We start from the raw sequence: 25,818 nt of genomic DNA, 5'->3' as shown, positions 1-25,818 counted from the left end.
CGTTTATGATCAAAGATCTTGGTTGACTGCAAGGTGAGGTTACTCATTGCCACCACGAGCAGAAGGCTGATTAACCCTGGGGCCGTACCATCAGTGCATTTGAACATTTCCTGTTGAAAGGCGAAAGGGAACCTAGTAGGAGATAGCTGGTAGAAGATATCAGTTTTGCAAATGCAGATGCTAATCCTGATGACTTACACAATAACCAAGGAAGAGGCATTGATGACCAAGACAGAAGTGTGAAACATGAATCCCAGAGACTGCCTTCAAAAAGGCATACTCTGAACTAGTGGAGGGTGCAAGGACTGAGGGCCAACATCCTAATAATATACCAGGCTTATATGGGAAACACTAAACTCCTTCTCTGAACCATGTATTCATTTCTCCGCTGTAATCTTCAAATCAACAACTGAAAGAAAATTAATCCAGAGACTGCCTCAGACACTGAATCTGTGTCGAGCAGCAAGGGTGAGTAGAAGAGGGGACAATCGGACCAATACATTAACAATGGATGAAGAGCAGGGAGGGGAAGCCATCAGCCGGAAAGGCAGGTGTTAGGTAAAATTATGTTTAATCCAAGGTACATGAGTGAAAATCAGAACTTTGCAAAGCAAGGACATGACGAGACATTTATGATGAATGCTGATCGATTTAGTCCCAATTGCCAACGAAAGAACAGTGAGAACTGAAAAGCTAAGAAAAGCATATATGCCCTGATGGCCAGCTCAAGTACAAATAGAACTGAAAAGCATTTGTTACATGCTGGTTGATGTGATAATAATAATAATAATAATAATAATTAGGCTTTTATATAGCGCTACAAACCCTCAGGTATCTGAGCGCTGCTTATTATTACCCACGGTGTGTGGTGCTCATTTATCGACCTCGGAAGGATGAAAGGCTGAGTTTGGCCCCGCCGGGATTCGAACCTGCGTTAACAGACTCTGCACGGGTGTCAAAGCGGGCGCTCTACTCGCTGTGCCACTTGACCGGCTTGATGTTAATTGAAAGCTCAAGTGCATACATAACTAAGAAGCAAAGAGAAGCATTTGTTACATTCTGATAGATGTGATACCAATTGCCAGCTGAGGCTCAGAAAGAGCTATGAAGATGTGCAAAGCATTTATGTTTCACTATTGTAGACGTGGGCCCAATTGCCAACTCAAGTGCAAAGGAAATGGAAAAACACTTTTTGCATGTAGGATCGATTTGATAACAATTAGAGCATGTTTTCTTCTCTTTTGACATTCAGAAAGGGAGGAAACCAGACACTAATAACAGTAGAAGCCTGTGTTATATGCTTCTCCTTTGTTTCCAGCTCTTTAGCCAATCAACAAATGTGGAATGAAGGCTTTAACCACCTGTAGAAGCAGCATTCCATGCTACCATTTGTGTTATGTACATACTGGGTCAAGGAGAAATGGAGGAGCCGTGTCACAGGAACCCTCCGTTGGGACTTTTTCCCCAGCACAAGCACTGATGGCACAATCTGCCCAGAAACAGAAATTCAGGCACCTGAATGTGGACTGGGACCAGAAAATACCAGCCCCCATATCCAGGCTGATACGCAGACAACCACTTTGCCAGGAAAAGCAGAAGCATAAATGGGAAAGGGTTACACATATATGGCAATTCCAGTACCAAGAGGAGAGGAAGGTCCGAAAAAGATGTGGCTAAAGGACGTCTTGTGGTATGGCCGTCTTGGAATACCAGCCACTTTTAGTAGCCATTTGCAGTACTTACAAAAGGGCATGAGTAAAAATGTCAAAACATGGTAGAAACATATCCCGCACACATTTCATTTGAACAACAAAGTATCCTAACCGCATTACACTGTTAGGTGATGTGTGCATCTTTAAAAATACAAGAGATCCATAGTGTCTGAGCATTGATAGTCTTATGGACTGATCCGTTTCTCCATACGAATGAGAACAAAGCAAGGGAAGTAAAGCAGAAAGCTGTACTTGCCTCCAAAAAGTGAATACAGCAGTCAGAGCAAAGCAAAAAGATAGGGTGTCCCATCATTGCCTCCAGCCAAGTCGCAGTGAAGCCCTGCTCCTCTTTCCTGATCTCAAGAAGGCCCTCGTTGCTTCGATCCCTCAGCTTGTGCGAACAACCAGTCACCTAGTGTAATGCTTATGCGAGCTAAAACAACATGGCGCCAGTGCGCAGCCATCTTGGACACTCCTCTCCCATCACTGTAATGAAAGCCTACATTTTCGTGGGCTCAGCAGAGTAAACGTGCATCTTTGCAGCAAAGGCAAAGCAATGTCACATAAATATTGTTGCTGAGTGGACTTACAGTGGAGAATAGTTATTGTATTGTCAGCTGAAGGATGAGCCAGAGAGGGAGACGGAGTGCTCTGCAGGTGCAGTGATAAGGGGTTCTCGGAGAATTCGGGGAGAGGGAAGCTGTTTTTTTCCACTTTTTGCCCCTTGGACTTGTGATCTGCTCTTCGGCCGAGGGCAGTCATAACTGAGAAGGGCAGAGACATTCCCCCATAAAGAGAAGAGGTTTTTCCTCTGTGGTTAGCAGTTAGAATCTGGACCTCTGCGTGATGCAGTCTCGCTGAGAGGGAGGACGCTCCGCTCCAGACCCCATTATTACGTGTGATCTTTTCGCCTACCTGCTGGGATTAATCGGTGTCGTAGTGGCTAAGATGAGGGTGTCTTCTGCAACATTGATAACGGTGATGCTCTCTTTTTCTATGTTTCTGTATGACTGACTATATGTTTATTTTGTGTATGATGTATCCATATGTAAGGAGTGAATAAAGGGGCTTAAATGAACCATTTACATTTTTTACCATAACTAAGTGTGATTTTTGAATGTCTGAGTCTAATAACTTGTTTTGCCAAGTGCAGGGGAAAGGTAAGTTTAAACGTTCTCCCCATGTGGGCAAGCAAAAGCAAACCATCTTGGCGCTGTGATGACAAAGGAGCCTGTAGAAAATTGAATTTCAAGTTTTGAACTCTGAACAGCAACATTTTTTTGGAGGGAAAAAAGGGTGTGTGTGTTTTGAGGTATTAATTATAGGGAAGTGAAACATCCATTCGATACATTGAGTTCCCTATTTAGGAAAAAAAAGCTCTGCAGGCGGCTGTCCTGAGGTGACTATCCCAGGGTGGACTTAGTCTGTATGATAAAGTCGCACAAACTTGGGCATGTGGTGCGGGGCTGAGCGAGACCTGGGACACAATTATAGGGGAGGTGAGTCCGGCCGAAGTGGCATAATGGGTTTATAGTGATAATCTCTAAAAACATTATGTCGAAAGTCAAAATGTCAAACATAATGTCGAGAAAAAAATAAAATCGAATGTCTTTTTTACTTTTGTTTTTTGTTCGAAATGGGGGGGTTCCTTTTTTTTATTTTTTCTTGTTTTAACCTTTTTTTTTTTTTACATGCAAAACCCAAAAAAAGTAAATAAAAAAATAAAGCATTCATTTTTTTTTTTTCACATTATGTTTTAGACATTTTTGTAATTCGACATTATTTTTTCGACATTATGACTGCACACCGGCGAAATGCCTGCAACAGGTCTCAGTGGAGAATGGGAAAGAGTGTTTGGCTCTAGGAAGAAGGGGTTGGATTCTGTTGCATGCTTTTCTGAAGATGCATCAACAGAATGTGGAATTTCAGGCAAATGTCGAAAGACTGGAGAAGGAGTTGGCTGCTGAAAAACAGATTGCACTGATGCAGCAGCTCCCAATGAAATGTTATCATGATAAGGCAGACAAATGTCAAGCAGTAGTTGGGCGAGCTGTGGTGAGGGTTGCTCGCTACAAATATCAGAAAAGACGAGGGAGGGTCAACTCTCGTAAGGTGGCAACTGTGATTGCCTCCGCAGGGGTGGTTTGGGACCCAGATCAGTGGGACGGAGATGTATTCGATAGTACTAGCACTGAAAGTGGTTCAGAGGTTGTATCCAAGCTGGAACCTGGCCAAAAAGAAATAACGGTTAAACCTGTGGTACATACAAGGATGGGTCGTAATCCAATAAATTCTGGAGCAAGAGTGGTGGATATGACCGCACTCAAGGATTACTCACAAGAGATTGGGGAGATCATTAAACGATTTTAACACAGGGCCGGTGAATCTTAGTTAGACTGGATGGTTAGATTATGAGACGCAGGGGCAGCGGGTCTCCTGGTAGATGCGACATATTTCGCCAGATTCCTACCCTTGACACAGGAAGTCCAGATGCAGGAGACCCTACGTGCAAGCCCCCCTCGTGACCCTAACTGGGAAGAGGGACAAATGTCTCTCTTACACTTAGCAGCCCAGGGGTGTAACCACAAGTGTCCAATTATGGCCGATTGAGGAGAAAAAATGGTAAACGCTGAAAGAGGCTATTCAAAAAGTAAGTGAACATGCTATGAGGAAGCCATTCATGAAGAAATTCCAGAACACATGTGGTTGGTAAACGTATCCGTTCCTGCTAGAAATACCCTTATTCGAACTGCCCCTCCAGCATATAAAAACATTAGGATGACCCTATTAGTGGGAATGACTGGTAAAATAAAAGATGAGGTGATGGATGCTATTAGGCAATTGGCATATCTAGAAGAATGGGAAAAACCAGAGGACCGACCTAGAGCGCGAGAGAGGGAGGGGCGAAAATGAAAGACGCACTCCTGGGAAGAAGTTTGATAGCTGAGACTCTCACATATCCAGAAAGGATATGTTTCTAGCTTTACTGAAAGATGGAGTACTGCGGGAAGCTATTGATGTGATTCAAACGCCTGAAATGTATCAACTATATAAAATACAGGGCCTAAATGGGAAGGAGCGTTACAAAAAAGTGAAACGTCAGGAAGTATATAAGCCAAAGAAGCAGGAGGATCCTTTTGGACCACCCCCAAATGGGGGAGATGATGATTCTCCCAATAGGTCTGCACCATCCCAGCCAACATATGCAGACTTAAGGAAGATGGTGAGTGCAGTGGTAGAAAGGGAATCAAAATACATGCACTCCAAGTACGAATAGGATGAGCGTCAAGCTCCGGTAGCAACAGCCTCATGTAAAAGTGACATTATTTTGGCAATCGGGAAACACACAAGAGGTTCGAGCCTTAATTGATACCGGGACAGAAGCCTCATTGATATATGGAAATCCTTAGAGATTTAAGGGAAGACATTTTACGTTCACAGCATTAGGGGGCAAAGAGACCCCTGCACTCCAAACAAAAATTTAATATGAAAATTGGTAATTTAAGCATAGACACATATCAGCTGTTGTTGCCCTTCCTGAATACAATATTGGATTCGAGGGGATTGGGTCCTCCGACGTATTCCATATCTATGACAGTAATCACCACATCTGTGCTGCTTCGGAAAATCTTTCGGTGCCTGCGTCGATGACGTCGATACGCTGCTGAGGGCCTCCGTCGAGCCGACGTCACTGGATGTTATAAATAGGACGCACAACGCCCGTAGCCTCAGTTCCGTTTTTTCCGCGAACGTGTTCGCTTCGGAGATATCGGCGCGCCTCGTTTTTTTTTAGTCCTGTTTTATCGGTTCTTTGTAAAGATTTCCATGATGTCTTTGTCTTCTTCCACCCCGCGGCCAGGTTTTAAGAAGTGTCGGGACTGCGGGTCCAAGATGTTGTTGACGGATTTGCACAACGCTTGCCTCTGGTGCCTCGGTGAGGACCACGACACGGATAACTGTGTAGACTGACAGTCGCTTACATCGAAGGCCTTGCAGGAGCATAAGAAGAAGCTTTCTGTAGGTATGGTGGCCAAGCCCCGGAAGTCGAGATGCACTGGGCTTTCGACTGACGATTCGAGGGGCGACTCTCTGCATCGTCGGCGTAAGTCTGGGGGGGTCTCGGTCCAGGAGTAGGTCCCGCCATTCCTCTGCCTCTTCAAAGCACTCAAGGAAGCGCCAGCATCGGTCGACTTCCTCGTCCGAGGACTCCGCCCGTCGGCGGGTGGCTTGTCCGAACAAGCACTCCACTCCTGCGGAATGGGATTCATTCCGGCAGGAGTTGTTGGAGATTTTTCAGTCGCAGGGCTCCGTTCCGTCCGCGCCGTCGAATGACGCCGGCCGCGACCGTGCTAGAGACACCACTTGCACACCTTCGGGCTCGAGCAGTCGTGGCAATCACTGGGCACCTTCGAGGTCCGGTCGGACAAGGATGGTCGCTCTCGACATGCCTGCTCCAGGTCCCGGTCCTCGACGCCCTCGAGACCGTCGGAGCCTGTGAGGTCTTCGAATAAGACATCGACGCCTTCGGCGCCAAGGTCGTCGAGGGACTCTCTTGATGCTCCGCCTCCGAGGAAGCCTTCGGCGCCCAGGCTGTCGAAGGACACGCTTGAGCTCCGCCTTCGAGGACTGTGTCGAAGCCGTCAGCGCCATGCTCTGTCAACGCCGATTCCATTTTGTCTGCCCTGGCCAGAGGTGACAATCGTGACGGACGCGTCCCTCACGGGATGGGGAGCTCATGCCAACGAGTTCAGTCAGCGGTCGTTGGTCTCCGTCTGAGTCCAGACTCCATATCAATCTGTTGGAGCTGAGGGCTGTCAGGCTTGCCCTGAAGGCTTTTCTGCAGACTGTGCGAGGGAAGAATGTCCTGATTCTGACGGACAATGTTGGTCAGTCATAATTTCGAGAAAAAAAATTCGAAAGACAATAATGTCGAAACAATATCGAAAAAAAATATCGCATTTTTTTATTTATTATATATTTATTTTGGGGTCCGGGACTAAAAAAAAAATGGGTAAAACAAAAAAAAGGGGTGGTTTGGGGGGAACCCCCCATTTCGAATGAAAGTAATAAAAAAAAATGTGACTTTTTTTTCTGTATATATTTTTCAATATTTTGACTTTCGAAATGTTTGTTTTCGAAATTATCACTATAAACCACAGTCAACACAGTAGCCATGCACTACCTCAACAAAAAGGGGGGGGCAGGGTCACTTCCTCTGTTCAGGGAGGCGATGCAGCTCTGGTTCTGGGCCATCCAGCAGGAAGTTTCGATCTCTGCATTTCATCTGGCCGGAGACGAAAACGAGACAGCGGACGCTCTGAGCAGGCAGAGCGCGATCTCTCATGAGTGGGAGCTGGCTCAGGAGATTCTCCTGGTGATCTTTGCCCTTTGGGAGACCCCACAAGTCGATCTCTTCGCCTCAAGTGCCAACCGGAAGTGCGAAAAGTTCTGCTTGCGGGAATTTCCTCCAAGAAGAGCCTTAGGGGACGCGTTCATGGTGGAGTGGTCCTTTCCACTGCTGTATGCGTTTCCTCCAGTCCCAGTCATCCCGCAAGTGCTGCGGAGGTTACGGAAGTTCGGTTCCCGGATGATCCTCATTGCTACAGCATGGGCCCGGAGAACGTGGTACCCAGACCTTCTCGACTTGTCCATCTGCCCTCCACGTCGTCTTCCCTACCGAGACGATCTGCTCTCACGGGAGGGCAGTCAGGTTCTCCATCCAGAGGTCAGATCCCTCAACCCTCACGCTTGGCTTCTGAAAGGTTGAGGTATAAGGATTGGGACCTCCCTGAAGACGTGATGGAGGTGTTGCTTTCGGCCAGACGGCCTGCAACCAAGTCCCTGTACCGTTGCCGTTGGAGAAAGTTCTGCGACTGGTGCAGGGTTAAGAATGTGGATCCTTTTTCATGTGACATTCCTGTGGTTCTGTCTTTTTTGCTTTCGTTAGCCCACAAGGGCCTGCAAGTGGGTACCATTAAAGGTTACCTGGCGGCGCTGTCCATATTTAAGCACTCGTCTGAGGAGTGTTCTTATTTCAAGATTCCTTTAATTTCTCAGTTTCTCAAAGGGCTCACTAATGTGTTTCCGCCGGTTGGGATTTGAACCTTGTTCTAAAATTCCTAATGGGTGCTCCATTTGAGCCATTACATTCTTGTCCTTTGAGACTGTTAACTCTTAAAACTGTGTTTTTAGTTGCCTTCGCTTCCGCTCACAGAGTGAGTGAGTTGCAGGCACTTTCTGTTAAGCCACCCTTCACAGTGTTTTATAATTCCGAAGGTTGTCTCGGAATTTCATTTAAGCCAGAAGGTCATTCTTCCGGCATTTTCTCCTCCACCGCATCCTGGTAAGGAAGAGGAGAGGCTCCATAGGTTGGATCCTAGGAGAGCTTTAGGTTTCTACATTTCATGCATGTCCCGGGTCAGAGTGGACGATCAGCTCTTTATAGGTTACGCTGGAAGGCGTTTGGGACAAGCTGTTACTAAGCAGACTTTGTCTAGATGGATTATCTTGGCCATTTCTGAATGTTACCGTTTGGCGGGTAAGGACCCTACGGTAGGCTTACGGGCCCATTCTACTAGGGGTATGGCTGCCTCTATTGCCCTGCAGAGGGGTGTTCCTATTCGTAACATCTGTGAAGCAGCCACATGGGCTTCGATCCATACTTTTGTAAGACACTACTCTCTAGATTCTATCCATGGGCAGGATCTGGCCTTTGGCAAGGTGGTCTTTTACTCTGCAATTTAATTGGGCATTCTAAATTTCTATATTCTAAATTCTTTTCCCTCCTCCTTCCGTTGGTACTGCTTTGGGAGTCTGTCATAGATATGGAATACGTCGGAGGACCCAACCCCCTCGAAGAACAAGTTACTTTCTTACCTGGTAACATTCTTTCGATGGGATGGTCCGACGACGTATTCCATATCGCTCCCTCCCTACCTGCTCCGCTACAGAATTTCTTATGTGATTGCAGCTTACGTTTCTGCAAGCTTTCTGTGGTCATACTGGCAGAAGATTGGTACCACACGTTCTAGGAAAAAACTATAACTGAGGCTACGGGCATCGTGCGTCCCACTTATAACATTTGTGACGTCGGCTCGACGGAGGCCCTCGAGGACAGCATATCGACGTCATCAACGCAGGACACAGATGCCGAAAGATTTTCCGAAGCAGCACAGCTTTGGTGATTACTGTCATAGATATGGAATACGTCGTCAGACCATCCCATCGAAAGAACGTTACCAGGTAAGAAAGTAACTTGTTCTTTGATATTATAGAAGGGTTGACCCTCGGATTAGGTGGTGAACTTAGTTTGGAGTGAGTGCTTTTACTTGTACATCCATGATAGTCGGACAATTAAAAATGCCCCGGTGCAGGTTCTGATAGTCACTAAAAGGGTGTCCAAGAAACAATATCGAATTCCTGGGGGTCAGCAGGAACTTTCAGAAACCATTAAAGGATATATGGAAGCCGCTGTATTGTATCTAGTAACCACGGCTTACAATAATCCGATCTGGGCCGTCAAAAAAGAGACAGCTACAGAATGACAGTTGATTATCGCGAGTTGAATAAACACACTCCCCTTCTAGTACTGGTGGTACCGAATACAGTAACTTTGGTAGAAAATGTACAGATAATTGAGGGCACTTGGTATGCAGCGTTGGACTTAGCTAATGATTTCTTCACCATACCGAATGCTGACGAATGTCAGGAACAGTTTGCATTTTCTTGGAATGGGAGGCAGTATACGTTCAAACATTTACCAATGAGTTATATGCATAGTCTGACAATCTGTCACCGGCTGGTGGCAGAACACTTGGACAAAATTCTATGCAAACCGGATGTACAAATTGTGCATTACATTGATGACATATTGATTCAAGGTAAGGATGAGAATAATGTGCGAGCACACACAGATCTTATCATAGAGAGTTTAAGGAAAGAAGGATGGGAGATTAATGAAACTCCGGCAGAGACAGTGATCTTTCTCGGAATACATGGGCATAATAGACACTGTGAAATGGTGCCAAAAGCCAAGCAAAAGATTCTAGACTTTGTAACTCAGAGAACTAAAAAATAAGCTCAACAGTTTATTGGACTGTTTGGATTCTGGAGACAACATATCCCACATTTGGGGCAGATCTTGGCGCCCCTTTAAAAAAGTAACACGCAAGAAATTCAATTTTGAATGGGGTGAGGTGCAAGAAAGAGCGTTCCAACTGGCCAAAGGAACCATTCAGAAAGTGCTCAATTTATGGCCATTGAGGGACGGATAGGTGGAGTAAAATGTATCTGTACAGGATACCTATGCCAACTGGAGCTTATGGCAAAAACAGGACAGAAAACGGGTGTCCTTAGGATTTTGGAATCAGAATTTGCCCGATGCTGGTGACAGATATACTCCCTTTGAGAAACAACTGCTAGCATGCTACTGGGCACTCATAGATACAGAACAAATGACGATGGGTCATGATGTACTGAAACGGCCTGAAATACCAATCGTGCATTGGGTACTGAGCTCCCCTAAAACACACCAAATTGGTCATGCACAAGATACTAGTATCATCAAATGGAAATGATACATTCAAGATCGTGGCAAGACCGGGAAGGGTGGCATGGCAAATTACATGAGCAAGTGGTGAGAGTCCCACTAGTAGACCTTGAGCCAGAGGGAGAGTTGATTATTGACGAGTCTCTAGTTAAATGGGGGATCCCACATGGAGAATTATCTAGTGAACAAGTTAAACGTGCATGGTTTACTGATGGTTTAGCCAAATATGTGGGAGTTGAGAGACACTGGCAAGAAGTAGCATGCAATCCCAAATTGAAAAAGGTATTAAACACCTCTGGGAAAGGGAAAAGTAGCCAGTTTGCAGAGCTATATGCTGTGTATCCGGCTTTGAAGCAAGAGACGCCTGGGAGTTGTGATATTTACACAGATTCATGGTCTGTTGCTGGTGGTGTGGCTGCCAATTAGGCAGAAGAATGGTTGGAAAATGCATGCTAATGCATACTACAGTAACTATATATCATGTTGACGCACATTGCGCAACAACTTCATTAGAATGGTGGTTCAATTCTGTTGCAGACGAACATGCAAAAATTGCAATCATGGACGCAAGGGTTGAGGAGGATGATTTGGAAGGGATTGCGAAATGGGCCCACCAAAAAAGTGGACATCTCGGAGAGAAGGCTACTATCAGGTGGGCACAAGACAGGGGAATCGGCATTCCGTTAGAAATTGTGAAAACGATTATCCTACAATGTCCCATGTCCCATGTGTCAAGATCAGAAGCAGAGATCTATTCCACATATAATTCACGGCACATTGAAGAGAATGTGCCTGGACAGATTTAGCAGATCGATTATATCCGTCTCATGCCCATTAGCAGAGGATGTCAATGTGCGTGCACCATTGTGGACACCTATTCTGGTTACTTAATGGTATTGCCATGTAAAAGAGCTACCCGGTTGAACACGATTAAATTATTTGACCAAGTGGCTGTATATTATGGTATCTCCCTACAAATCCAAAGTGACAATGGGTCCCACTTTAAGGGGAAGGTGGTTCTGGATTATTGTCAGGAAAAATGAATTGAATGGCTCTTTCATGTCCCCTATCACCCTGAGGCTTCAGGGTTAATTGAGAGAACAAATGGATTGTTGAAAGTGCAATTGCGCGAGACAGGCAATGGTAGCTTGAAAGGATGGCGAGAACGTTTACTAGAAGTTGTTCAAATCTTGAATAACCGTCCCATTGCGAATGGTGAAACTCCATTGATGCGCATGTTAACGCCAGCCTTACAAATCAAACCAAATAGGGCAATGGAAACTTTGTTATACTGGGAAATATCTCCTGGTGCGTTTGCTCCTGACCATGCCACTCCTGAGTCTGCTGGGGTTGATTTGCATGCAAGGGAAAAAATTTGTCTTGAACAAAGAGGTATTGCTGTGATCGACATAGGAATTGGGGTACAAATTCCGTCTGAACATATGGAATTAATTGCCCCTAGATCTGGAATAGCCTTAAAAGGCATTCCAGTATTAGGAGGGATTGTGGATGCAGATTATCAAGGCATGATTAAGGTTATTCTCATCAACAGTGGGGAGAATATGTTGCCTATACTCAAGGGAGCTAGAGTTGCCCAATTGATATTAGTACATGTAAAATTATCCATGGTAAACAAAGGTGAGCCACCCACAGTATTAACAATTTGTGGGGACAAGTGTTTTGGCTCGTCGGATTTAATGATTCCGGGTGTCAGTCTGAACCTATTGGTCCGCCTGTTCCGGCGGATGTGATTTCAGCCAGGCAAGATCAAGTGATTCTTGTAATGGAACCAGGGAAAAGAAAATGGACTCGCATCCCCCGCTGACAAATGTTATTTGGGCGAGTGTTGTACTTCTCTGATATCTTTTTTCTGAATTCTGATGTTTTAGATCCTGAGTATGCGGAGTGCCTGTGTGAGGAACGGTGGAGTGTCTTTGGGAGGGTCCGGGGACATGTCGGAGGATGTGGCAGATGTCTTCCTTCTCCAGCTAGAGTCTGGGATATGGATGAGGGCTGATATACCTGCTACTAGATTTGCGCCGGATGATGCGTCTGTTGCAGCTTTGATGCACTGAGAAAACTGCGGGTGCAGCGACTTAGTGCCTTACTTTTGCTCCCTTCTGGAATTTCTACATCCTTTTCACATCACGGCTATTCAGCCCTTGTCAGGCAACCTGAGAACATATGGGCTTATTTGGCCCGACAAGTTTTGAATCTCTCACATTTCTGTTTGGCGGACGTGCACAGTTTCGCAAATCTGATTTCCACATGCCTTGTGGCTATTCCAACGCCTGCCCCGATTTTGAAAAATCAATTCGGGGTCCTGCATAACGATACCTTGGTTGAGCCTCCGGATGTCAGAAATTCCTTTTTTGTTTATGAATATTGTACGTTTTGTGCGGACACTACCCACAAATGGAAAAAGATGACCCACATCGTGACCCTTGACATTGCTCCCCCGGATGTTTGTTTTCAAATGACTTGTGATCCATCCTATATTGGAAAATGCCAACAGCTAAATTTAGACAAGGATGGAAAGAGAACCGATTTTGAGCAGCACTTATGTACAAGACCCATAAGTGTTTCTGTTGTATCAAATAATATGTTATGCAACTTTACTGTTTCGACTGCTAGTCACCTGAACTATGTCAAACTTCCCCCAGGTTGGTTATTCTCCTGTGGGAACTTTACATATTCAAACATTCCTGCTAATATTTCAGGTGGCCCCTGTGCTTTGACATGTCTTGGCTTAATGATGTTCCCTTTGCAACCTGCAGTTAGGCGATCTACGCATGCTGTCTCCTATACCGTCTTATCACCTGAATGCAATTCTGATGTTTATTTGCTTTCTGAGACTGAAGTATTAGTGTTAGCCATTTCCGTAATTGGGATTTGGGGTCTAGCAGTTGGAGGATCTAAAACCATGATTAAATTAGCTTGCCTAGTAGTTAAAGGTCATAATAAGACTTTGCAAGCTTTAACTGAGCTGTTGCTAGATAAGACATTTTAGAAAAGCTATTTTGCAAAACAGCTACAGATTATTTGTTTTTAAAGCATAATCTGGGGTGCGAAAAGGTAGAAGGAATGTGTTGTTTTGATTTGGGAGACCATTCCCGCTCCATTGAACAGCATATCAAGAGATTGAAGGATATAGTTGCCTGAGTAACATAAGATCGAGACGGGAATTGGTGGGAGGAATTATTTGCATGCATCCTGAAGCACTACGTTATGGTTTGATTTGGATTTTTGGTGTTTCTGCCGTAGTACTTCATTTTTGCTGATGTGCTTCGTGCATTCCGAATTTATTGGGAATGGTCTGACGGTTTTGGGTACCTCCTGCTCGCCCATCGGGTTATGGTAGTTGATTGTCCAAGGGGTGGTGTGTAATGCTTATGTGAAATGCGAGCTAAAACAACATGGTGCCAGTGCGCAGCCATCTTGGACACTCCTCTCCCATCACTGTAATGAAAGCCTACGTTTTTGTGGGCTCAGCAGAGTAACCATACTTCTGATGTTTGTTAATCTCCTTAGATTCACATGCTGTGCATAGGTCCGACATCCAGTGGTCACTGCGGAGTATTGCATTTTGTTTTTCGTAGTCGAAAAGGGGACGTCGACAAGGCGTGTCTGTAACACTATCCATATAGTGACGTGCGTTGTACCCATAATCCCTCACGCGTCGAGGTCCCTCAGATTGTTTTTTTCCGCCCAGCTTCTGGTCGCCTTACGCAGAGCTCCTAGAGAGACATTGCAAATACTTACTATCGGACCAAGGTCCTTAATTATACTTATTATATTGTTAAAGATCCCTCCCCTCGACGTTAGCTGTGAAGCTGTTTCTCCGCCGAGCAAGTTTTCGACGGAGGGGAAGAGACGGAGGAGATCCTTCGGCGCTGCCGAACACGTGGCCTGGCCTCGCCGGCCAACATACAGTAGGGAGAGTGGGGGTTCGAACTTTTATCTTCTCTTTGAGAATGTCTTTCTTTCTCCCCTATCTTTCCCTTGGGGTTGTTATCACCAGTTATTATTGCCTCAGCTATGGAGAGGACACCTTTTAGGTTTTGCCCACGCTGTAGGGGCAAATACACTTGGAAGGACAAACACAAGCTCTGTAATCGTTGCTTGCCCCTCGATCATAAGGAGGACAGCTGTGCGGCCTGTAAGCTCTTGAAACCAAGAACTCTTAAAGAACGCAAAGTTAAGAGGTGGGCGGACTACGCTTTGTCGAAGTCAGTTTCCTCACCCGCCGCCGCTGTTACAGAAAGTGACGAGGAGGGTGATAACTCGACGTCCGTTACGGAAGTCATTAACCCCCAGAAGGAGCGCTCGTGCTCCTCGACGTCCGTCCCTGGCCCCGACGGGCTCGGCTCACGCCCTGCTCATGGGGATGAACACCCCGGCGACAGTGACGCACACAGACCCCATAGGCCTAAGCACACAACCCACGGCTCTTCTTCGTCGAAGACGAAGGATCCATCAGCGGCGAAGGGGATGCAGGGCACTCCGGCGTCCACCTCAGACCGTAAGGGTCTCAAGCCCCACCCGCAAACGCAGTCGCGACCAGCGATTGGGCTTTCATCAAACACGGGCGCTACCCCAAAATCATCCGACGTAACGCTCCATAGAGCGGCTGTCGAGGAACAACGCGTAACGCAGGCAACGTCGACACCAGAGTCCTCTACTGACAAACTCGTTGTCGAGAGCCTGGCGAGAATTGTTTCCGAAGACACACGTTAAGCGGACGACGAAACAAACGTCGAATACCGCACAAAAAGCTATAGAAACGCCGAAAAAGCATAAGAGTAGCCAGGAACTGTCCCTTTCATCTAAGGGCACTTCGGAACTACCGGAGGGCTTTTCAGATGGCGACGGAAACCTTTCTTTGACATTGTGGGAGCGTTCTAAGCGTTTTGAAGGTGAAAACACTAATTTCCCCCCTCTAGACTATTCAGGGGTCCCCCATGAGACCCTTGAAAGACTCCATTCTTGTATGGAGAAAATGGAAAGGTTTTTGGGAAACCAAAACCCACCCACACCCAAAAGACTAAGAGAATGGCCCCAGGTTGACCCTAGGGTCAAAATTCCTAGGCTGTTTCCCCCTTCTACAGACGTATATGACCTCACGGAAGAGGAGCAATACCTCCAGGAAGATGAGTGTTTGGGTGGAGAGGAAGAACATGAGGAAGAGGGGTTTGAAGAAGATCCTTACACTAGTGCAGGAGCTTTCGAAGAAGATACAGCTACCTCGCAGCCTTGGCAATCCCCATCAGTGCACTCGGACCCTGATGTCTTTCACCCTTCTCCTCCCAAGGATTCACCTATTGGAAACACCTCTCCCATAGATGACCAACCTTCACTTAATGCACTATTGCGCAAGGCAGCAGCGCATTTTGAAATAGACACAGGGGAGACTCTTCCTGACATAGACTTTGTAGAGAAAGTTATTAAAGAAAAAGCCCGTTAGTCAGTCTATTCCGCTCCTGGCTTCTATAAAGAGAAGAATAACTCCTTCCCTTTCCAATCCTGCCTTAGTCAGAGGGGTCAACCCTCGGATAGAATAGCTCTTCAGCCCTTCGCCCTCTGACCCGTTGTACATCAGAGGCCATTCTATTCCGGACTCCCTCGTAGTTACTAATACAAGGAAAAGAGCAGGGGTACCACTATCCACTAGTGAGGCACCACCTGACAAAGAGGGCAAAAAGCTCTACGCACTTGGGAAGAGAATCACGACGTCCGCCGCCTTTTCAACTAGGATTGCAAATAACAATTCCCTACTAGCTAGCTACGCAGATGCACAGTGGAGCAAGCTGCGCAGCGAAGTAGAGGACGCACCAGAACCCCTGCGTTCACGCCCGTTAGCTACAATCTCAGAGGGAACTCTTGTAAACCAGGGCATCGTAAAGAACTCCTTAGATGCTGCAGAGACGGCTGGCCGTTCCCTGGTTCAGGGAACACTTCTCAAACGCCATGTCTGGCTGCGCAATTCGGGATTTAAGCCGGAAACCCAGGCTTCCCTGATAAATAAGCCCATAGAAGAAACACATCTGTTTGGGAAAGCAGTTGATGAGGCCCTAGAACATGCGAAGAAAGAGTTTGATACCATCAAAACTCTTGACCAAATTTCTAGGCCCCCTAACAGACGCAGCTATGGCAATAGATTCTCCTTTCGTGGCAAACGCCAGCAGCAAAACCAACAGCAATTTTACTCTGCTACCAAATGGCCCTCTAACCGGGGTAACAACACCCAGTTAAGTCAAAGAGGCCAACGCTGTGGCAGGGGAAGAGGTTGCGGCTCCAGCCCCAAAGTTTCCACGCCCAATACCAACAAATGACCCGAAGATTCGGGTCCCCTCCCATGCATCACCGGTCGGGGGCCGGCTAACATCGTTCCTTTCAGCATGGGAGGGAATATCGTCAGACCGCTGGGTATTATCCACCATAGCCCACGGATACTGCATCGAATTCAACGGTTCCCCGAAGTACAGACCCCCACGGAACCGACGCATGACACCAGAACACCTCACCATTCTTCTACAAGAAGTAGAAGAGCTACTGAAAAAAGAAGCTATAGAGGCTGTCCCCCTATCTCAGGTAACAGAAGGTATTTATTCAGTGTACTTCCTTGTACCCAAAAAGGACTTAACCATGCGCCCTATATTAGATCTGCGCCCAGCGAACAAGTTTGTCAAACCCCAAAAGTTTCGTATGGTGACCTTGCAGGAAGTAATCCCACTGTTATCACAGGGGGATTACATGACAACACTGGACATGAAAGATGCATACTTTCATATTTTAATGTTGCCAGCGCACAGAAAATACCTCGGGTTCAAGATAGAGAACAAACACTACCAGTTCAGAGTACTACCCTTTGGGATAGCATCTGCACCAAGGGTATTCACTAAAGTACTGGCAGTGGCAGCGGCCCACCTGCGCAGGTTATCCATCCCGGTATACCCTTACCTCGACGACTGGCTCATAACAGGGGATTCTTACGAAACATGCTTCTCCAATACCCAAAAGACTGTAGACCTTTTGTTCCAACTGGGCTTCTCCATCAACGAAAAGAAGTCCAGCTTAGACCCCAGCCAAATCAAACAATTCCTAGGGGCTCTAATTCGAACAAAGGACGGCCTCGTCTTCCCCTCCAACGAGAGGGTCCAAAACATGCTGTTTCAGATCCCCCATTATGTGGCAGGTTGAGAGGTGACGGTACGCAAAGCAATGCGCTTGCTAGGAATGATGGCGTCTTGTATTTATTTGGTACCTCACGCGCGCCTGCGCATGCGCCCAATGCAAGAGTGGCTCAACAGCCAGTGGTGTCAGGCCAGCGGACAATGGGACGATCTAGTGGTGGTCTCGCAGGCCTTGGTTCTCTCGCTACGGTGGTGGACAAAAGAAAACCTGTTATTAGGGAAAACTTTTGCCACACCCGCAGTGGAAGCCACTCTAACCACAGATGCATCCCTTACAGGATGGGGGGCTCACCTATCCCATCACACTGCTCACGGAGCGTGGACTCCGAGCTTAGCATCCAAGCATATAAACCTGCTGGAACTACTAGCGGTGTTCAAAGCACTGAAAGCCTTTCAGGAACACCTACAAAGAAAGACAGTGATGGTCCTCACAGACAGCACCACAGCCATGTACTACGTCAACAAGCAAGGGGGCACTCACTCTCCAGGACTGTCCAAGCTGTCCCAGAACATCTGGAAGTGGGCTCTCAAACACAACATGTTCCTACTATCAAAACATGTACCAGGGGAACTCAATCTGCTAGCAGACGAACTCAGCAGAGACTTCCCCCTGCCCGTAGAGTACGAATGGCGGTTACAAGAAGACATCGTCTTCGACGTCTTCACACAGTGGGGTTTCCCAGAAATAGACCTGTTTGCAACTCTGGAAAACTCTCAATGCCAAGATTACGCCTCCAGGTACCCCCAGAACCAGTCCAAGGGGAACGGTCTATCGATTCCATGGTCAGGGAAATTTGTTTACGCTTTTCCCCCGACTCCCCTTCTCAACAAGATAGTGCACAAGATGCACCAGGAACAAGTTACCATGATACTGGTGGCCCCTATGTGGGCCCGACAGCCATGGTTCGCTCACTTGTTGAAGATGTCTCTATCTCCTCCAGTGAAACTGCCCTGCCCGTACAACATGCTGTCACAAGACAGGGGCAGGACACTGCACCCATGCCCTCAGACCATGAACTTGGCAGCCTGGCTCCTGAGGTCATAGAATTTGGACATTTACAACTTCCACAGAGGTGCATGGACATCCTCAGAGAGGCCAGAAAGCCTAACACTCGTCACTGCTATTCTAGCAAATGGAAAAGATTTGTCATCTGGTGTAGAGGGAAGAGTATCAACCCCGTTGACTGCTCTCCCACACAAATTATTCTGTACCTGACCCATTTACTGGACTCGGGTCTAGTATTCAATTCTATTAAAGTACACCTGGCAGCACTTTCTGCTTGCACTACTTCACAACTCAAAAGTATCGTGGTGGAAGATCCCAGTAATCAAAGCCTTCATGGAAGGGGTAAAGAGAATACACCCTCCAATAGCAAACCCAGCTCCCGGCTGGGATCTAAATGTGGTACTCACCAGGCTCATGGGGTCACCCTTTGAACCCATGCACAAGGCAACTCTTAAAGATCTCACTCTTAAGACTGCTTTCCTAATAGCTATTACCTCCATTAGGAGAGTAAGTGAACTACAGGCCCTTTCGGTTTTAGACCCCTTTGTAACAGTTCACAAGGATAAAGTGGTTCTATGCACACACCCAAGGTTCGCACCGAAATTCATCTCCAAATTCCATGTCAACCAGTCTATAGAACTACCAACGTTCTTTCAAAATCCTTCAAATCTAGGAGAAAAAAGCCTGCATACACTTGATGTGCACAGAGCTGTGATGTTTTACATGGAAAGAACTAGTCCACTGAGAAAGACTAATCAGTTCTTTGTCTCGGTGGCAGCAGGAAGAGAAGGAGATGCAGTTTCAAAATCCACTATATCTAGATGGATTGTACAATGCACCACTCTCTGTTTCTCTCTTGCTAAGAGAGAACTACCCTTCAAGCCAAGAGCACACACTACTCGAGGCACTGGGGCATCCATAGCATTCATTGCAAATGTTCCCCTTGAGTCCATCTGCAAAGCGGCAACCTGGAGTTCTGTACACACCTTTATAAAACACTACTGTCTAGATGCCCACTCTAGATCTGATTCCCAGGTGGGACAAGCAGTATTAAGACATCTTTTCTCTACTGTTTCTTCTCACAACCCACCTCCAACTCCGGGTACTGCTCGCTAGTCTATGCACAGCATGTGATTCTAAGCAGATTAACAAACATCAGAAGACAATGCTTACTTACCGTAAAAGCATTTCTGATGGTTGTATCTGCTTAGATTCACATGCGCCCACCCTTCCTCCCCGCTCGGATGGAAGGAACATAGACATCCTTTTCTATATCTCTCTTTTCTGTACTCACTCACGTCTAGAAGGCTCCCTCAGGGCAGAAAAATACAAACAGAGGGACCTCGACGCGTGAGGGATTATGGGTACAACGCACGTCACTATAGGGATAGTGTTACAGACATGCCTTGTCGACGTCCCCTTTTCGACTACGAAAAACAAAATGCAATACTCCGCAGTGACCACTGGATGTCGGACCTATGCACAGCATGTGAATCTAAGCAGATACAACCATCAGAAATGCTTTTACGGTAAGTAATGCATTGTCATCCTGGCAGCGAAGGCAAAGCAAGGTCACATAAATATTGTTGCTGAGTGGACTTACTGTGGAGAATAGTTATTGTATTGTTTGCTGAAGGACTAGCCAGAGAGGGAGTCGAAGCGCTCTGCAGGTGCAGTGATGAGGGGTTCTGGGAGAATGCGAGGAGAGGGAAGCTGGGTTTTTCCACTTCTAGCTATTTTTTTACACTTGTGCCCCTTCCACTTGTGATCTGCTCTTCGGCCAAGGGCAGTCATAACTGAGAATGGTGCGTACATGCCCCCATAAAGAGAAGAGGTTTTTCCTCTGTGTTTAGCAGTTAGAATCTGGACCCCTGGGTGATGCAGTCTCTTTGAGAGGGAGGACGCTCCACTCCAGACCCCATTATTACGCGTGATCTTTTCGCCTACCTGCTATGGGACTAAGCAGTGTCGTAGTGGCCAAGATGAGGCTGTCTTTTGCAACATTGATAACGGTGATGCTCTCTTTTTCTTTGTTTATGTATAACTGACTATATGTTTATTTTGTGTATGATGCGTCCATATATAAGGAGTGAATAAAGGGCCTATAACGAGCTATTTACATTTTTTACCATAACTAATGGTTTGTGTGATTTTTGCCTGTCCAATAACTTGTTTTGCCAGGGGCAGGGGAAAGGTAAGTCTAACGTTCTCCCCAAGTGGCCAAGCAAAACAACTTCTCAAGGATCCATGACTGCTGAACCTTCAGAAGTGTTCCTGGACCAACCGATGGACTGTCCAGCTCTCTCCTGGGTGATCTCGCTGCAGCCGTGCCATTCCGAGTGCATCCTTGGAACTTGGAGGATCTTCAGCTTGTGATACATGATGCCTGCACCTGCATTGTCAGTCTTCGAGTCCCAACGGAAGCCTATCAAAGATTGCCTGATGACACCTGAACACAGTGACTCCCGTTAAAACCCATCTTCTTCAATACCTGGAGGTCTTCAGCTCTGTAGAAGTCTTATTCATTTTGTCACAAGGGTGTTCAGCTGGGCTGTACCTCGAACCGTAATACAAGTACTGTGACCGACTGAAACGAAATCCTACAAATCCTGCATCTGAAACTGACCTCTGCATGTGTGCCCCCTGGGCCCCAATCGGCATGGCCAAGTACAAAATAATGTGTCCCCAACGGAATACGGAACCCCTAGAGTGGTTTCTGGAGAGATTGGAGTAAGGGTGGTAGGTTAACATACCTGTTCTCCCTCTCCTTCATAGGGTTACACGGGCGTAAAGTCATGTGCCTATCTTCTGGCTTATATTGGTGGTGGTCTGGTCAAGGATCCCCTCCTGGGCCTTCCCTAGTCTAGTGGGATTGAGAGAACTACTTAGCTGTACTTTTCCTAACACTTGAATCACAACCACTGCCATCGTCCAATCACATAGTAAACCTACTTGAAAGGTATATCATCCAAAACTGCTAACTTTAGGCACAACGCCCCAATCTGTTTCAGGGCTGGACTTACTAAGTATTAGGGAACTACTCTAGAATTGCTCTGATGTGTTTCTACTGTTTTTTTTATCCATCTGATTACTGAATTGTAGGGGCTTTTAATCAAATGGTTCCCTATCTTTTGACAAGTGTGAATGTATATATGTGTTTTCTAGTAGTTGTGTGACTTTACTTACTTAGGGGTTCCATTGCTTACTGTGTATTTTAAACGCCTTATTACATAATTGGATGTTTTTGCCTAACTGAAATTATTAGAGTACTCATTGTGTTTCATTGTAGCCCACGATCATACTCCTCCGGAGTCTAAGCCTCACCACTCTGCTACCTACCCACCTACCTCCCTCCCTTGGTTGGGTTTGGCTGGACTTCAGTGTCTTTCCTGTTCCCTATAATTGGTTGGCCTCCTAAAAGCCACCCTAAGTGGATTTTTGTAATTTATCTGAACAGTGACTCAACATTACCAGCTCAAGACCAAAGCAAACTGAAAGTAAAGAAAATCATTTGTTTTTCCTACTGGTGTTGGAGTTTGAAAATTACCATCCCATGTATAAGAGGATTGAAAGATATGTTGGTATCCAAGAGGAATCATTTATATCTTTGGTAATAGCGGCACCTGTTTTTGTAGGACTGCCCTTTTTGGGGTTGGATAAAAACTGATTTGCATGTGTTTATTGCCCCTTCTGTAATGGTCCTAATAAGGCTGAAACATTCCAGTGGAAATCTGTTGAGCAGAATTTTCAATTGTAAGGATTGATTCAGAGCTTTTGATCCATAACTTTTTTATTGTTTCCTTGATTCCCCCTAAAAAGCATTTTTGTGTTCGGAGGTTCAACAGGAGTGTGCCAATGTTGTTAATGATGATGCCAAATAATACTGAAACATGGGATCATGTTTAATCCCATAAAGAAGGTATGTGGCCCAGTAGTTTGGGCTGTATTGCAACTTTTCCACGTTTGCTTCCTTTTGGCACAGACATGCTAAGTGATACTTCATTGGATCTTTCTCTTTTCAGTTGTTTCAGTAATACCTATGACTGCAGCACTTAAAAGAGGGATATGATCCAACATAAAGTGCTTTATATAAATGAGATATTACTGCTGTATCCCCTAACAAGCTTTCTGGATTTCTGTTGATGGCTTACAGATCTGGGAAGCAATCAAATCTGGGGCTGCCCTTGAAAATCCTGTGCTCCTGAACAAATTCCTCCTTTTGACGTTCGCAGTGAGTAAAGCTATTTAATTCAATATTTGATGTTATATTGCAAAGAGGTGTGCTGCTTCCTGAAGCTAGCACTGGCCTCAACAAATACCCAAAATAAAAAAATAAAAAGTTGTGATATTTGTGAGGCCAACCATGTCATCTTGTTTGTAAAACTGCAAACTAGTAACTTCTATAACCACTTTGTTTTTGCATATGCACCATTTATCTTTAGCAGGTGCTACCTCTGGAGAACATAGTGTGTACATAGCGAGCCTCAACACTAATTTCCACACCAGATGTAAACTATAACTTCATTACATATGACCCATTATGCTATAAATGGTTTCTAGAGATTTCTGAATTTACCTTTATATAAGTTTGCAAACACGCTTAATGTCACTTGGGTCTATTGGTATGGGGCACTAACTTGCCTAAGGAGATGAAAGTAGCTCCTGGTAGCTGATTAACAAACAGGAATTAAATAACTCCCAGGTTTCAGCAATTCTGATTCCTGGACATATGTTCAGAGGTGTTAAGAGACAAGTTTATGATCAGAAGATAGATATTTCTGTGGTTGATGCAGGTGATATGTCTAGGTCCTCTGCCAAACAGAGTTGATCTTTTTTTGACTTGTTGTGGAAGTATGTATGCTTTCCTTGTACCTCAGAAGGGTGAGAGCCTTGGTGTTGCCTATCTCCAAGGGCTTCCCACAGTTTATGGTCATACCACTGGCAGCGGAAAGAAAGATACGAGCTATCTCACAACATTGAGTGATATTAGTCCTATTACCTGATGCTCTAGTGTCGAAATTGTAAACGTTGTGAAGATGCTGAATATGGCTCCTCGCCATGTAGGCAATATGAATCTTAGCCATTTGTCATAATACACCAAAATCATTTTCTGGAATACAGTAAGATTTTGGAGTTGGAGTACTTTATTCCCACTTTTTGAATTTGGGATTAAAATGTTTTTAGGCAGTAAAACAGTCATTCCCTTACCCAATGAAGGTACTTTTGTTTATGTGAGTAGACATGTTATTTAACTCTAAAACCAGTACTCATACTTCTATGCATCTGTAATTCATGCAAATTAAAATATATATATTCTTGCAGATTAGGAGGTAATATTATTGGACCTCCACCCTGTGCCACTTCCCTTCCGGTACTACTGATCTGAACATATCGGTGGTGCTGGCTAGGTTGCAGCAAGGGGCACACTCGTTTTAGTTGGGAGTATTTTTACTCCCCTTTTTTGTTTGGATTTGTTGTTCATTTACTTTTTTTGGGGGCAAATGTGGCTGGTGGCTTTCTTTGCTCACCATGTTGTATCAAGTGTTGTGTATTCACCAGTGTTGCTCACCATCACTTTTTTTTAAAGCATCCCTGGTTTCTTGGTAGTACGAGAAGGTAGTCCCAGGAGGTAGTATCCCCTGCCCCCTGGACTTGTTCCCCCCTCCACCTTCCCCCACCGCCCTGTAACTGTCTTTGCACTTATGTGATCCGATTGCACCATGGCTAATGATTGTCTGTTCCCCGTTGTCTTCACTCCCTGCATGGTTACGCCTTAATTGCACTTGGAAAAATTGCAGAATCATCGTCCGACCTATTTCTATTATCCCTACTGTTAATTGTACTATATGCACTTACTCTGCCTGTGCAGACTATTATCGTTTCAGAATTTCAAGGGCTCTGAACGACTGTTGTTTTCCCCCTTGTTCCTTCCCTCCTTGAGCGCTTTGAAACACTTGCCTTGTGTATTGGCGCTTTATAAATAAACATTACCATACCATACAAAGTCACATTATTAAGTTAAGGCTGCACCCTGTCTGCAGATATTTCAACTCGAAGTAAAGTTCCTGAATGTTAGGCAGACACCTGTGCAGCTCCCTTTGGGAACACTGCAAAAGATTTAGGACTACAGGTGTTAGCAGTAAACCCACTTGGTAGCAGTCTGTACCACCCAGATTTACCTGGTAGCTGTGGCTGAGCAGTCAGACTTCCCTCAAGAAGAGTTAGGCAGTATGCAAAGTATACACAATAGGCACTCAGATACGACAATACAAGAAACACTGACCAGAGCTATGGTATCAAAGTATATAATTATTTATTTAAAAACACACGGTTTTAAACACCCCAGCACTCTTATCGTAAAATGCTCTAAACACAGTTACTATTATAATATAAACAACCCTTGTTCCTTATTAGATAAGTCTTAGTTAACACTACTTATTTTCATACAGAGGTGAGTGTTTAACTATAGATGGCACTCCAACAAGTTCATGAAGAAGGGAGGGAAAAAGACAGAATATGGGAAGGTACACCACTCTAAGCTTTAGGAACACTATTAGCAAGGCAGAAGAGCAAAAGTCACCTGTGAGCCAAAGTCCATAGGCTGGGCCCACTCTTCGAGAGAGCAGAGCACAAATGCACCCAAGATCACAGTTACCCTAGGCTTAGAAAGTCTTGCAGAGAGTTTGGAAAGAGTTTAGAGAGGCTCAGAAAAGTTTAGCCAGGGTGTCCCAGGCTAACCCAGGTTCGAAAGCTGGGGGCTAAATCTACCCCGTACAGTCGGTGGCAAGGGAAGCCGGGCGGGACATGGTACCTTAAGTGGGAAGGATCCTCCAGCGGTGGCAGTTGTTCCTGGCAGTGGGTGCAAGTCTCGTCGTCGTCCAGGGGAAGAGAAGATCTCGACTTGGAGGAAAGATGAAGGTCGTTGCACTGCCAGGGAAGAAACCAGCCGCAGAGTTTTCCGGTTAAAGGTATTACCCTTTAATTCGCGGTCGTGGTAAAACATGGTATCCCGGTTGCCGGGGTGCTGGGCACAGGCAAGGCGGCCACGAGATACGTCGGGAAGGCTAAAAGACAGTGAAACTGGTTATCCCCACCAGTCAAAGGAAGAAGACTCTCCGGCGGGAGATCTCCTCTGTCGTTGGGAAAAGTGGTGAGACGGTCCAGCAGAGCTCCACCGGTGGTGTCGTCGTGGCAGGTCAGCTCAGCTTCTCCCTCGTCGGATTCTTAGGTCCTGTGGCGACTTCTGAAGTTCCAGTCCCCAAAGCCCTGCTTTGAAGCAGAAAACCCCCATTCACTCAGCCCAGCTGTCACTCAAACATGCTAAGTGGTGAGCCGGCCGTCTCACCACTTGGGCCAATC

The 25,818-nt window shown here is 45.8% G+C and overlaps 1 protein-coding gene across 3 annotated transcripts in view; it reads left to right on the top strand.

Moving 5' to 3' along the window:
* The window catches only part of ATG7 (autophagy related 7), a 2,414,869-nt gene that overhangs the window by 132,733 nt on the left and 2,256,318 nt on the right, over positions 1–25,818 (top strand). For all 3 annotated transcript variants that reach the window (XM_069643921.1, XM_069643922.1, XM_069643920.1), the window contains exon 5: positions 22,613–22,690. In XM_069643921.1, coding sequence (XP_069500022.1) covers positions 22,613–22,690 — 78 coding nt within the window. The remainder of the gene's footprint in view (positions 1–22,612; positions 22,691–25,818) is intronic.

This window comes from Ambystoma mexicanum, chromosome 2p (genome assembly GCF_040938575.1).
Source record: "Ambystoma mexicanum isolate Mex_15411 chromosome 2p, UKY_AmexF1_1, whole genome shotgun sequence".
Classification (NCBI taxonomy): Eukaryota; Metazoa; Chordata; class Amphibia; order Caudata; family Ambystomatidae; genus Ambystoma; species Ambystoma mexicanum.
This window is presented reverse-complemented; position numbering and strand designations above follow the sequence as displayed.